Raw genomic sequence first — 15,320 nt, 5'->3', positions numbered from 1 at the left:
TGCCAGTTGATATAAATAACAATAAAATGAAATATAAACGCTTAGTATAGATTTTCGAAATATAGATTACCGGTAAACCTTTTGAATAATAAGGATTTCCACTAAGTTCAAAGTCAATTAGTCGAACGTTAGTAAGATAGACAGTAGCGTCTTTCCCTTCACGGATGGTAAAGACTGTGAGTAGAGGGGAAAGCCTACCAACCAAACTGAAATGGGGATTAATTACGCTCCTAATGCAGTTACCAAGTATTGTATTCTTAACAAATATTTTGTAGTTTTCATCTTGTTGTTGTAATATCATTTCATTCCTGTTATGAATCAAAATATATTATGTTTGTATAAATCAATAAATCATTTCCGGGCACAAATAACATGTCAAACAAAATGGGTATGCAAATACTGTGACTTCTTCAACACTTAAAACAGATTGCATGGTGGAAAATGTGGTTGACCTTCGCGCTCTTGTGCCTCTCAAGGACGAGAGCAAACTCCGCTCTCCACATGCATTCAGTTCCAAGATCCGTGAGGTGGAAGAAGGCAAGGAAGGTGAGTGGGACAATTGCTTTGTAACTGTACAAATAATATGAAGATCTAATGGAAAATGGATTTTTTCGTCACCAAAATCTCTTTTCTGACAAATGTTCATATTAGGTTGCATCTCGCATAGCGCCTGAGTGTTATCTCGATTCCAATGTAATATTCTGTGTTTCTTGGGTGAGGAACTAGTTTCATAGACCCAATGTTCTCGAATCTAGACTAGTGCATAAGTGTTATATCTCGGTTGCAACGTAATCATCTATGTCAGCGATGACCAAACTGGGTATCGTGATTACATCGTGTAATCAAAGACATTCATACTGGTAAGGGAAGTTTCCTGTACATTGCTCTCTGTATCGGCCACGTACTGAAGGTAAGCAGTGTCGGTACCATATCGCCTACAAACCCTTTGTCTGTAAGAGCAGGAACAGAAGGTTTCGTACAGAATGGGAAGAGGAATTTATTCGCTATTCTGTCGGAGAAAATGTAATATGTTGCTTTGCTCAACAGTTCAATTAGTAGTAGTATATAGAAGCGACATTACAGGGCATTACGCTGAATACACAAGCATATAACATGTATTATTATTATTATTATTATTATTATTATTATTATTATTATTATTATTATTATTTATCAGCAAGTGTTACCATACAGTAATTCTTATAACCTTTTTCCTTTGCTGTGGTCGTGCCGGAGAATCAGTCCCATTCCGAGGCTTACTGTTAGGTTTCGTAACAAGCAGTCTTTTTACGGTGATGGGTTGTTAGCCCTTCGCCCAACCCCCAAGCTGGAGGACCACCCCTTATCGGCTGTCCACGACTGCTTATTCAATATATTCGCAGCTACCCTCCATATCTGGAGACCGTCTCCTCTATCCGCAACCTGAGGACGCGCCATGCCGTGGTGTTATTATTCGGTTGAGAAGCTTTTGTCATCTAGTCTTCTATCAAAAAATCTGAAAGTTAGAATTTATAAAACAGTTATATTACCGGTTGTTCTGTATGGTTGTGAAACTTGGACTCTCATTGTGAGAGAGGAACATAGGTTAAGGGTGTTCTTAGGAAAATATTTGGGGCTAAGAGGGATGAAGTTACAGGAGAATGGACAAAGTTACACAACGCAGAGCTGCACACATTGTATACTTCACCTGACATATTTAGGAACATAAAATCCAGACGTTTGAGATGGGCAGGACATGTAGCACGTATGGACGAATCCAGAAATGCATATAGAGTGTTAGTTGGGAGGCCGGAGGGAAAAAGACCTTTGGGGAGGCCGAGACGTACATGGGAAGATAATATTAAAATGGATTTGAGGGAGGTGGGATATGATGGTAGAGACTGGATTAATCTTGCTTAGGATAGGGACCAATGGCGGACTTATGTGAGGGCGGCAATGAACCTCCGGGTTCCTTAAAAGCGAGTAAGTAAGTAAGTTACCATAATTCTTATATAGGTACGTCCTCAATATATAGGCCTACATCTTCCCTTGAATGACACAATAATTACTACGCTATATCTTCATTTTAATTTATGTTTTAATATTTTGGTGACTTATCAGTTATTTACTAGTTATTGATTTAATAATAATAATAATAATAATAATAATAATAATAATAATACTGATAGCTTTATCAGTAGTAGTAGCAGCAGCAGCAGCAGCAGCAGCAGCAGCAGCAGCAGCAGCAGCAGTAGTAGTAGTAGTAGTAGTAGTAGTAGTAATAATAATAATAATAATAAAAATAATATAGAGAAACTGATTGAATATTACGTGCTAGTCTAGTAATGGAACGAGCTATTAAACTCTAAGAACTGAAATCAGCCTTAAAACATCGTCGTGAAGAGAAAGATGACATAAATAAATGTAAGGAAGCCAGCTATCTAGTGGCGAACGAAATAGCTCGTTCTCTTAAGCTTTCCTACGAAACAGTTTTATAAAAGCGTAATGACCAAGATGCCTGAAATAATTTGTCCAATGAAAGTTGTTAATTAATTTTGAAAATCTGCGCATTTCTCGATTAAATATCCAGATGAGAATTCAGGAAATTTCTGATTGTGTTCATGAGGAATATTAAAAAAAAAAAAAAAAAGCAAGAAAATTTGTACATATTTTTAATTGGTTCTTGACGACAGTATGACATTACTGATACAGCAAAGCTTGCTATTTTTATTTGCGGGGTTTCATAAAGAACTCAATGTTAGTGCACGAACCACCACTGGTTGTAGTTTTCATGTCATGTACCTCTCCCCCGTCTCCTTACTTCTTAGACTGTCTCTCTCGTGTAATCACTGCCGTTCGAGTTATGGTCACCGCTGATCTATGTCCTCGAATCTCGTATAACGCATCACTGCTATCTCGTTTGCACAGTATAGAGAAGAGGCCTGGCATGTGAGCTGTACGAGAATGGAAATAATGAGCTGTAAGAGAGTTTATTTCATGATGGTTAATATTACACGAATTTACAGACACGAAAGTCCAACTCAGACTAAAGCCCTAGATCATGTATGTAACAGATAAGTCATCACTAAGTTAAAATCGGCAGCACTTTGAAGAGAACAACCGCCAGGATCGCCACCCGTCCGCCGTAAACGAACATGAGAATGTAGTACAGTCGCTAATGCAATTCAAATGGGAATTATGACGTGACTCCTTATGTAACAACTAGATGGCAGCGTAGTAAACCTGACAAAAGTTGTTAACGTCAAAGCCTATAAGGCCGACCTATCTGGTTACATATATGACTAGGCTAAAACCTATCTTCCCCCTCCATACCCATTGGTGATATAGCCACGGTAAATGAGAGTAAGGTCACAGGACAGGTTTTGCTTCCTCTACTGCTTCTTGGATCAGAAACTAGAGTCGTACAGACCCAGTGTCCTCGAATCTCGTTAGCGCAGGAGTGTTTTCTCGATTAGTATTCTTTACGAAGAAATAATGACTCACCCAACATTATTAGTAACGCAAGTGGTATGCGCGGTCAGGTTAAGACTGCTGACACACTGATAAAGTAGATGAGGTTGCACTTGTCATAAAAACGTACTGACAAGCCTGTTCTTCTCTAAATGCTACCTCTCAACACTTCCTCTGACTCTAAACTGTCTGCACTATGTAATGTAAACGGTCCGGAGAGTAACATTACAGTTTAGAATTATATAATGCTAATGAGAGCTCGCTAATGGGTTTAAAGAGTTATATTCTGTCACCATGTAAACGTAAACACTCCGTTAGATAGCTCTCTTGATACTTCAGACCTTCTCTCGCTCTAAACCAACCATGGGGAAAAATGGCTCCGAAGGGCCACTGCACTCAAAGTCTCCTTACCTCCACCTGGTGCTTTGTAGACACGCTTCGTTCAGTGGCGGGTATGGCTTCGATATCGGGACGTCAGTTTCAGAAAGAGTGGCAGAAAGAATTTTTTGTTAAGTCTGCTGTTTAATATGCGAGTTTAATATTGCGCATATAAAACGCTTCGATATTAAGCTCCACTTTGATCGGAAGCATTAAGCGGACTTTGGTGATCTCACAGGCATTTATTTATAGTTTTAAAAGCTATTTTCGTAAGATTTGTGAAAAAATACAAAACAAGATACGTTTATGGTATTTTCGGGGTTTAGTTACTTATTATTTTATTAAGTATCTGGAACTCAACTTTTTTTTTATTTAAAACTTTGAGTGCATATTAGGCCTACTTGATGCGTTCTCTTTCCAAGAAAGATCTTCAGAAGTAACTGCAATGGACAAGGAGATGTGCCTGTTCAATAATCCATTTGTATTTGATGTTATCCAAGCAGCAGAACAATTATAGAGATGCAAACGAGCACGCCAGTAAACTACTTATTTAAGAAAAAATGGATTAGATCTTTTTAAATACCTACCAGAGGAGCAATTCTCTAATCTGCGCACATTTGCAATGCGTATTGTATCTATGTTTGGCTCAACTTACTGTTGTGAGCAGTTTTTTTCCAAAAAGAATATGACAATAGTATCTCCAGGTCTAGGATCACAGACATGCATTTAGTTTCAGTATTACGGTTGAGATAGTCCCGCGTCGTGACGTCGTGGTCTAAGGCATCCTGTCTAGGACTCGCGTTACGGAATGTGCGCTGGTTCGAGTCCTCATGGGGGAAGAAATATTCTCATGAAGTTTCGGCCAGTGTACGGGACCGGTGCCCACCCATCATCGTGATGCACTTGGGGAGCTACGATAGGTAGCGAAATCCGGTTGCGAAAGCCAGCTATAACGGCTGGGGGATAATCGTGCTAACCACACGATACCTCTATTCTGGTTGGATGATCGTCCACCTCTGCTTTGGCATGTGGACGTGAGGTCAGCAGCCGGCTGGTCGGTCTGGGCCCTTCCAGGCTGTAGCGCCACGGATTATTATTATTATTATTATTATTATTATTATTATTATTATTATTATTATGGTTGAGTTGTTCTACTTTAGAGCCAAATATATCCTTTTTAGTAATAACAAGGAACTCCGAGGGCCATCAACAACAAAAATGAAAACTAGCAGTATAGGCCTATAGTAGTATTCCATTTCATTCATATTTCATATATTTTGTTTAATATGTTTTAAGTTAAATGACAATGGAGCTTAGTTACGTTCTTTAGTGGTTTTACAAAGAAGTAATTGATTATGTTGACCATTATATTGTGTTTAATATGTTTTCAAGTTAAATGACAATGGAGCTTAGTTACTTTCTTTATTGCTTAAAAAAAACATTTATTACTTTCATCATTATATTTTTTTAATATTTTGTACAGTTAAATGACGATCGAGCTTTGTTTTTCCTTTCTTGTTAAAATATATATATATATATATATATATATATATATATTATGTCGATCACAGGGCAGTTCAAGAATTTTTCCTGCACATGACAAAGGAATGGGTATACAATTGAAGAATACATAATTTGCCTGATCACAGTAGGTGGCTGTAATAATTATTGTATGACGTAGTGGATTGAAAGGGTAAATTCCCATAGGGGGTCATAAGGAACCAATATCAATAGTTGGAGATAAGTTTCTATGAAAGAATGCCCAGAAAAATGAAATGAAGAAGAATACTTCTGAAATAATAAATAAAATTATACCTCATCGTAGACCTTTCGTTACTATCTTGGTATGTAATCCTTGATAAGTACCTTCTCGTACAATGTCTCGTCATCATTGAATTATTGACATTTACTTCAAATAAACAAAATACTGTAAAGATTTGGAAATAAGAAATAACAGCGGAGAAATTACTGATGCGCAAGGTGTATCGAATCCACCACTGCACTTCACTTAGCAAAACAACTGCGTTACCCCTCGCCTGCCAATCAAACGAATGTGGGGTGAGTGGAAACGTTCCCTCCCTAGTTTGCTGATAGTCCCCATATCTGCTCTAAACTGTCGCCGCATAAAGCCTCACTTTTTCTGAACCGACGCACAGTGGTCTAAAATCCATATTTAGGAGGACAAATGCAGAAAAATGACATGTAAAAAAATGAAATTAAACCCTTAAATTATTTTTCCTATGTAACTGAGTAACACTGAATTGATAATCTTAATCAGCGGAGGTGGCTGCATAGCGAGATAAGAGGCCGGTAACATGCCACATTTCGCCACCCAGCATTCTTACTCAGCAAGCGCTGCGAGTCTGCCGTTTTCCTTGTGCTGTAACTCTGTTGTAAGTGGTCGATTCCATTCATATTTGGTATCAACATGTCAGTAGTTCTTTAGGTATGTAACACTGTTTGGTTTTGTTACATTTAATGTTATTATAGTATGTAAAATTAGCATGAATGGACACGGGACAAAATATAAATATAACCATTGAGCGCAGACTTTGCTAAGGTAGAGAAAAAAAAACCCTTTGGTTCGTCCAAAAATGATTTATTTTTTCACTTCCTCCACTATTTACCTCTATTTTAAATCTAGTCTTAAGGTGCGCAGATTTGCGGAAGTAATAATTTATGAGCACTAATCTTTCGAGGTGCAGTAGTGCAATTTTTCTCGGTTGCAGTTATTTCAATATCTGTGAACCGAATCTGCTTCCGCAGTATAATTCAGGGAATTCAAGATGACAGCTTGTTAATTATGTACCAAATAAGCTTCCCGAGTGTCCAAAAGGTGCAATAGTACCTAAAATGTTACATTCCCCCCCCCCCATAAGATTTTGTCTAAATGCATCCCCCTGTAAGGGACACTTCTGCTTATACCAACGTAAACAGAGTTTGTACACAAAACAAATGTACTAAGTGTAACTACTGTATACAATTTCATAAAAATCTGTTAGATAGGACAAAAGTTACTAATTTTGTCTAATTGCGCCCCCCTATAAGGGCGTAATGAGAGCTTGTATACAAAACATACATGCTACCCGTAACTACTTTGTAAAATTTCATTAAGATCTGTTAAATAGGAGAAAAGTTACTAATTTTGTCTAATTGTGCCCCCTATTCCATACAAATCTATCAAATAGGAGAAAAGTTACTAATTTTGTTTAATTGCGCCCCCCTATAGGGGGTAGTTCCCCTTATACCAACGTAACGAGAGCTTGTATACAAAACATACATGCTACCTGTAACTACTTTGTAAAATTTCAAAAAAATCTGTTAAATAGGAGAAAAGTTACTAATTTTGTCTAATTGCGCCCCCCCCCCATAAGGGGTAGTTTCCCTTATACGAACGTAATCAGAGCTGGTATACAAAACATATATGCTATTTGTAACTGCTTTGTAAAATTTCATAAAAATCTGTTAAATAGGAGAAAAGTTACTAATTTTGTCTAATTGCGCCCCCCCCATAAGGGGTGGTTCCCCTTATACCAACGTAACGAGAGCTTGTATACAAAATATATATGCTACCTGTAACTGCTGTGTAAAATTTCATAAAGATCTGTTAAATAGGAGAAAAGTTACTAATTTTGTCTAATTGCGCCCCCTATAAGGGGTATTTCCCCTTATACCAACGTAATCAGAGCTTGTATACAAAACATATATGCTACTTGTAACTGTTTTGTAAAATTTCATAAAAATCTGTCGGATAGGAGAAAAGTTTCTAATTTTGTCTAAATGCGCCCTCCTATAAGGGGTAGTTCCCCTTATACCAACGTAACGTGAGCTTGCATACAAAACATATATGCTACCTGTAACTACCGTGTAAAATTTCATAAAAATCTGTTGGGTAGCTGAAAAGTTATTAATATGTCCCGCTAAATTTGCATTCTAGACCGCTGTGCGATGCATGCGACGTGCGGGATGCGAAACCCGCCTCGCACAAATCCGGACTACACGAGAAGTAGTGAGTGGTTTCTATGGCTGCGAGATGCAAGGTCTGCGTACCTCGCAGTTATAGAAACCACTCACTATCTCTCGTGTTGTCCGGATTTGTGCGAGGCGGGCCTCGCACCTCGCACGTCGCATGCGTCGGTTCAGAAAAACCAAGGCTTAAACGTAGCATTAGACAACGCTTATATATACAAAAACCTCATTAAACCTTGAAAAGTAACTGGTACAAGCTGAAAATGTGGAATATCAGAGATGTCTACAACGTCGTACTATTAAGCCCTGGAAATACAAAGACATAATTTCCCTAACAAATAATAAGTTTATAGTATAGTTTACTAACTAACTACCACAGAAATCAAATAAAACATATATCTAATCGACATGAATATCGTACTCGAAGACAAAAGTCTACTTTCCCATTAACTGAGCCTAAATATCATACAAGTGCAACTCTTAAACATGGTGCTAGTTTCGGCCCAAGACTTTATAATAAAATTACAAACCATTTTCCAAATTTTAAATATTTTAAAATTGAAGCTTTTAAAAAAGAAATTTGTAAAATTATTCATGACATACAATATTAACAAATGCATTTTTTACCTTTTATTTCTGTCGACTATATTCATGTTTTCATTGAATATCACTGGCTTCTGTCGGATTGTCAATTTATATTAAATGTATATTTTTCTCTTTCTTCTTTATTCTTGCTCTTGTGTTGTATTTATTGGTTTGAATTAAGTTACTTACTGTATTTAGTAATATTATTGACTAAGATCACACCGTACACGAGCCTGGCTCTTAAGATAGTGGCTAGAAACATTTTTGTTTTATAAATTTAATTTGTACTCACTAGCTAGTTAGTTTAAATAAGTGAGTGAGTGAGTGAGTGAGTGAATAAATACATAAATAGATAAATAAATATATATATAAATAAGTAAGTAAATAGATAAATAGATAAATAAATAAATAAATAGATATATAAAGAAATAAAGTAAATAAATAGATAAATAAGTAAATAGATAAATAAATAAATAAGTAAATAAATAAATAAGTAAATAAATAAATACGTAAATAAATAAATAAAATTACTCATTAAAACTATGTGGAATGGTATGCAGCGAAGAATGATTCTTGTCTTCAATTTCCCTGAAGTATTTGTATGTTACATAAGCCTAACTTTTGTTGAAATACAAGTCAAACTAAATATATACATTTTTTCAAACACATCTAATAATATGGAATAATTCTTCTCGGTTTCTCAGTCAAGTGAATTGAATAGTTGCTTCCAAGCTTTCGATGACTAGCTCTGCCATCTTCTTCAGGGAATTCCGAGAATAAGTTTATTATTCCACATCAAACGCCGGGAAAGCTTCAAGTCACACATCTAATAACACTTTAATTATTTGTAACGTGAAAATAATGTAATTGGTTACATTGAAGGGAGCCCCGCCGGCATGGGGAATTGGAGAGTAATACGCTTTTTTGTTTCATTAACCCACACCACTTTCCAACTACACCGATACGTTTACTTCCTTCTTTGAACTTCTGTTTCTACACAACACGGCACCAGTGGCGGAACGCGATCGGATTATAATAGACTATTTGGATCTATTATTGTTCAGATCAATAAGGTACTGCAAAACTGAACATAAATAATAATAATAATAATAATAATAATAATAATAATAATAATAATAATAATAGTAATAATAATAATTTATTTTAGCTGGCAGAGTTAAGGCCGTAAGGCCTTCTCTTCCACTCAACCAGCAAAAAGTATACATACATATGTATGAACTTACAAAGAATTCAACAATTTGATTTAGATAAGAGCTACATGTATACAAGAGTTATTTACGAATTAAACTATTAATTAAACACTGAAATACACACTATCTAGTAGAATTAAGCTAAAATACATAGAATGTTAATATATTTCGAATAATGTTAGATAATAGAAAGAGATTATTATGAGACAATTTTGAAAGTACAGCACTATCAGGATGCATGTCTAAAGGAAGGAGTAACAATGTAGACAGTGATAGTTTAAGTCAGTATGATTGGAGTGAATTGCTAAGAAGGTTATCTTTTAAGCTGTTTTTAAAAGTGTTTATTGTCTTGCAGCCCCTAATACTTTGTGACAGGGAATTCCATTGTCGCGAGGTGGATACTGTAAAAGATGATGAATAACGAGATGTTCTATGAAGAGGTATAATTAACGCGTCACAGATAAGTGATCTAGTATTTACGTCGTGGTTAGAGTATAGATAAGAGAAATGAGACGAAAGGTAATTTGGCGTTGAAGTGTGCAGAATTCGAAAGAGTAAAGACAAAGAGTGTAAAGTTCTACGTTCTTTAAGTCGGAGCCACGAAAGACTTGCGAAGGACGATGATATGTGATCATAACGTCGGATGTTGCATACGTATCTGACGCACATATTCTGAGCTCGCTGTAACTTGACCGACAGTTCAGAACTTAGGTCACTTAACAAAATGTCACAATAATCGAAAACGGGGTGTTCGAAATTAAAAGCACATACTTAACAATCTGCTGAACGCTACTGTTAAAGAAAAAACTGTGCCTCCTTTGGTCTATTTCTTCTGTAGAATTACCCACTATTAAAAGTGATCCATGAGAAATTCCGCTATTGAACTCTATCGGATCGTCAGCATGATGGCGGCGTCGCCGATGCTTACTACATAATTACCAAGATGATATATATTCTTAATATTTCTACTGGGTGTTCATTTCAAAGTGTGTCATGACGTCACTGTTGTTGGGTCACCGATTTGAAGCGAGTTTCAGTTTATATGTTAGAGAAGTTGCCTATTATTTAAGGCGTTCTTCAATCTGAACTTGAGAACGTGTACGGTATAACTTGAACGTCGTAGCAACAGATGGCGGTCTGTACGGTCTGTGTGCTACCATAACCTCTTTGGAACTGTGTTTTGCGCCGGCAAGTCGTACGCAGGGTATTTGTTATCATCGGTTGCGTACGGTAACATTCCACAACACAAATCAAATGCTCCGTGTCCATGTTGACCGTCGAAGTTAATGTCAACAAATACGTAAGTAATCGTCTTAACCCTCTCCCCATATCCCGATAGTACGTATTTCCAAACGGTTCACATTCCTGCCACTACCGGCGTTACCGTACGTATCGGTACGTACTCTTCAGAATGAACGCCGTACATGCTAGGTAACTGCTCTGCCTCTTAGGTTATACACCTCTGCGGAAGTGTAGGAAGATTGAATTCTCTAGGCTCATCGGCTAGCCACATGACGGCATACAGCGAGCCATGACACATTTTGAACTGAACACCCAGTATTTTATGATCAGTTTATTATGATTGGGTAAAATACCGAAAAGTGTAGTTCTCCCCATACCCCAATTTCCTACGTCACTGATGACATCATCGTATACAGATAACAAGACGGAAAATATAGTTTTCTCCAATATCCCAATTTCCTTCGTCACAGATGTCATCATATATAGTTAAAAGACTGTAATTCCCTACTTTCGTCACTGATGAAATCGTGTACATTTAACATACCTTAATAATCCTTTTCTCCTGTACATGTTGTGGGTCCTAGTTCTTCCAAGCTATATCCAATGTAGACTTCGGTGATATTCCTAATGACTGGTATTCCTAATGACTGGAGGGAACATAATTTCTTGCCATGGCTCTTCCTGAAACTCTCTCCATTTAACGATAGAAAAGTTCGAACACATACAAATGACCACATTTGCTAGGTTGACTATCCGTTTTTATGTAATTTTAAAAGATATCCAAATTCTTTAACATTTTAAGTAAAACTGCAATAATCAGTTACTACACAATTAACGACTTCTGTCTCAAAATCATCTACCACTAACAACTTTAAATACATCAACGTCAAACTCTGTAACACACGCCAATTCACTACACTGTAACCAATGACGTATTTTTTACAAGCTCTGTGGATAGTCCATAACGCAAAGCTAAGATTTATACATTTCTTTTAACTGTTTTTACATTACCACACGAAACATTATTCTTTGAATTCTTCTTAGGCAATAAAATGCTCGTAAAACACAATTCTTTACCTCAATTTCTGTCGATAATAGCCCGATATAATTCCAAAAAATTCATCATAAACTGCACTATCTACTCGTACGCGTTTAATATGACATGACAGAACAGATACCGCCACCAGCGGATAGGAATACCCATAATTCCTTATACGCTGCCGCCACCATACGACGCATGCTTACAACACATTTTCCGTCACAAATTACGGAATTTAGAGGTAGGAAGTGATAGAGAAAACAATTTAAATACCGATATATTTATATTGAAATATACTGCAAACCTAACTTTGATAATCAATATAAATTACAAGAAATATATCGATATACCAAACGATTATCGATATATCGCTATTCCGTAAGCTGCATTTTCAGGTGAACATTTACGAATTACAATAAAATTACTTAAATTTTAATATTCCTTTTTACCGTTGAAATTCACATCATAACATTCAAAAGCATAAATATAAAATTGTGACAATAGACAATACATTTTCAATACCATATGATGTATGTACTAACCTAAATCAAAATTATGGTGGAGGTAAGATGAGCTTAAATGATATAATTAGTGGGAAAAAGTTAAGTGAACTCTACATGGTTGAGTATTTGATAATGGAAAACTATTCAATTGTTCTAATTTTGTACAGGATTTAATCCAGCACACATATATAATTAATGCTCTTTTCTACCTAACAACGTAATCTCTTTTAAATGTAAGTAAACAGAATTTATAATTATTTATAAATGTAGGTAAACCGTATATTGAAAGTTACAAATTTCATAACTGATTTGATACAATCCTTCTATAGTAAGTTCTCATTGTAAATTATTGTTACACTCCAACATTCCAAACAACAATGGTGGTGACGATAGGGATAGAATTTTTATGCACTAGAGATATAATAAGAAAACAGAATGTCAGTATTACGTTGTCCATAGAAATCGTAGCTGTAAGCAAATGTCACATCGGTATTAAATCCTTGTTTCCCTTTCAATTTCAGAATATAAAAATAAACGTTTTGAGGTCAGAAGCTTCCATTTCAGGGTAGGATTTGCTCCTGCCTTGGAGAACATTAATAACAATATATCACTACGGCGTGGCAGATCCTCAGGTTGCGAATAGAGGAGACGGCCTCCAGATATGGAGGGTAGCTAAGAATATATTGAATAAGCAGTCGCGGACAGCCGATGAGGGGTGGTCCTCCAGCTTGGGAGTTAGGGGAATGGCTAAGAACCCAGCACCGTAAAATAACAGCTTGTTATGAAACCTCAAAATAAGATCCAGACGTTTGAGATGAGCAGGGCATGTAGCATGTATGGGTGAATCCAGAAATGTATATAGTGTGTTAGTTGGGAGACCGGAGGAAAAATACCTTTGTGGAGGCCGAAACGTAGATGGGAGAATAATATTAAAATGGATTTGAGGGAGGTGGGATATGATGGTAGAGACTGGATTAATCTCGCTCAGGATAGGGACCGATGGCGGGCTTATGTAAGAGAGGCAATGAACCTCCGGGTTCCTTAAAAGCCATGAGTAAGTAAGTAAATATTAACCAGTTTGAATTCGCATTCCAGTCCAATCAATTAGAGCAAGGAATTATTGATTATATTGAATATTTCAAGGTTACACAATTAAGTAACTGTCCACCTTCATTAGCGCCATCTCTCGGGAATAATCGTAGTTATCTAGTGTGAATTTTGTTGTTGATAATGATGATAATTCCACAAAAAACGATAAATTTATGAGAAAGTGGGTATATTATATGAAATATTGAATTAAAATTTCGATGCCGATATATCGAAACGAAAATGTCAGTATTTCGTAAAAACCGATATATTGGTCCCATCTCTAGAGGTAGGGAAAGGTATGCGAATTTGAACGACATATTCCGAAAAATTATCTATGATTGTTATTGGTATCGAAATTCCAAAATTTCCAAATTGTTGACATAAATAATAAGTGGTAATATTATCACATGCAGGTTTTAAATCTAAGAAAATCTTTGATTTCTCTTCTGAGTCTAGAATGAGTAATATCTGTAATGAATGAGTATTGATAGAGTATCGTATTTACAATTTTTTCCGGATACCGAACTGAAGCTTCTGTACTTGACATTTTACAGAGTCAGTTTAGAATTCTATATTTTAATGTATCGTAGAATAATTTCCTGGTGAATTTAGTATCTTACGCATCTACATGTTATAAGGCTATGTGGACTGAAGATGAAGAAAATATTCGATTCTATATTGAGGCAAAATTAAAGGAAATATTGACATTAATATGGTATCGTAACCAACTAATAAAAACAATAATCAGCTTATATTCAATAATAGAATATTCACATACAAAGATAGACAGATAATATAGGCCTACTAGTTGAAATCAATAGGGTTATGAGAAAAAAATATCCTCTCACCTATATTGTTTAATACTTAAATAGACGAAACCATTAAAAGGTGCAAATTTGATTTGAAATATTTTGTTATTAATGAAGTTATGTTAAACTATTTATTCTTTGCTGATGAGCAGGTAGTCTTGGCCAACCCCAAGAACCATCTTTAGATGGCGCACATAAATTTTGAAAAATAACAAACAAATTCAATTTTAAAATACCAACGGATAAAACTAAAGCAATGACAATTTTAGCCCTTAACACAAAAGATTTAAAATAGTGATAGGAATTAAAATAATATCACATATTATTACTAGAGAAAAATCTTTAATTTGGGACTCCACTTGCGTTGACACTCTAGCTCCATCTCACTTACCGAATACCTCCAGACGCGCAGCATCTGCTGCTGAATTAGCCGTGAAGAAGAAAGTCAATAAATATGCCCATCTTTTAGACAATTATATCTTTATCCCCTTTGCTGTGGAGACCTTCGGTCCTTGGAGTCATGACGCTAAAGTTTTGGTATCTCAAATCGGCCAAATTTTGATCTCCATTACTGGTGATCGCCGTTGCACTACTTATTTGCGTCAACGCTTAAGTATTGCTATTCAACGCGGAAATTCAATGAGCGTTTTGGGTACTCTTCCAGAGTCCAGCCCTATAGACGAACTTTTTCTCCTGTAAAATTTATTATCTCTATGTAAATGTTTATATTTAGTTTTTATATATGTGTAATTGTAACGGTGAAAATATTGTTAATCAAATAATTTTTTTTTTCATAAGTGTATATTATTTTTGGGAGTGTTTTTTGTAAGTAATTTTATGAGGTTGTTATTGATATGCTGATAAATTATTTGTACGAATTACGAATTTTCTAGTGTCCTGAACGAGTTTTCTTACAAAGTAAAGCTACACAAGAAATAATAAAATAGATTTCAGATTCGATAAACGAATTTAACATATAATAAAGCCTGTACGACACAATTATAAAATGTTTGAAGAGGAAAGACAAAATAAATACCAATTAAAA

General features: G+C 35.8%; 1 protein-coding gene across 2 annotated transcripts in view; it reads left to right on the top strand.

Moving 5' to 3' along the window:
• Positions 1-452: 452 nt before the first annotated feature.
• LOC138705153 (protein takeout-like) overlaps positions 453-15,320 on the top strand; it is a 34,600-nt gene continuing 19,732 nt past the window's right edge. For both annotated transcript variants that reach the window (XM_069833823.1, XM_069833816.1), the window contains exon 1: positions 453-546. In XM_069833823.1, coding sequence (XP_069689924.1) covers positions 502-546 — 45 coding nt within the window. In that variant the 5' untranslated portion in view covers positions 453-501. The remainder of the gene's footprint in view (positions 547-15,320) is intronic.

This window comes from Periplaneta americana, chromosome 1, assembly GCF_040183065.1.
Source record: "Periplaneta americana isolate PAMFEO1 chromosome 1, P.americana_PAMFEO1_priV1, whole genome shotgun sequence".
NCBI classification, from domain to species: Eukaryota; Metazoa; Arthropoda; class Insecta; order Blattodea; family Blattidae; genus Periplaneta; species Periplaneta americana.
The sequence above is the reverse complement of the archived record's forward strand: the minus strand, read 5'-3'. Positions and strand labels throughout refer to the sequence as shown.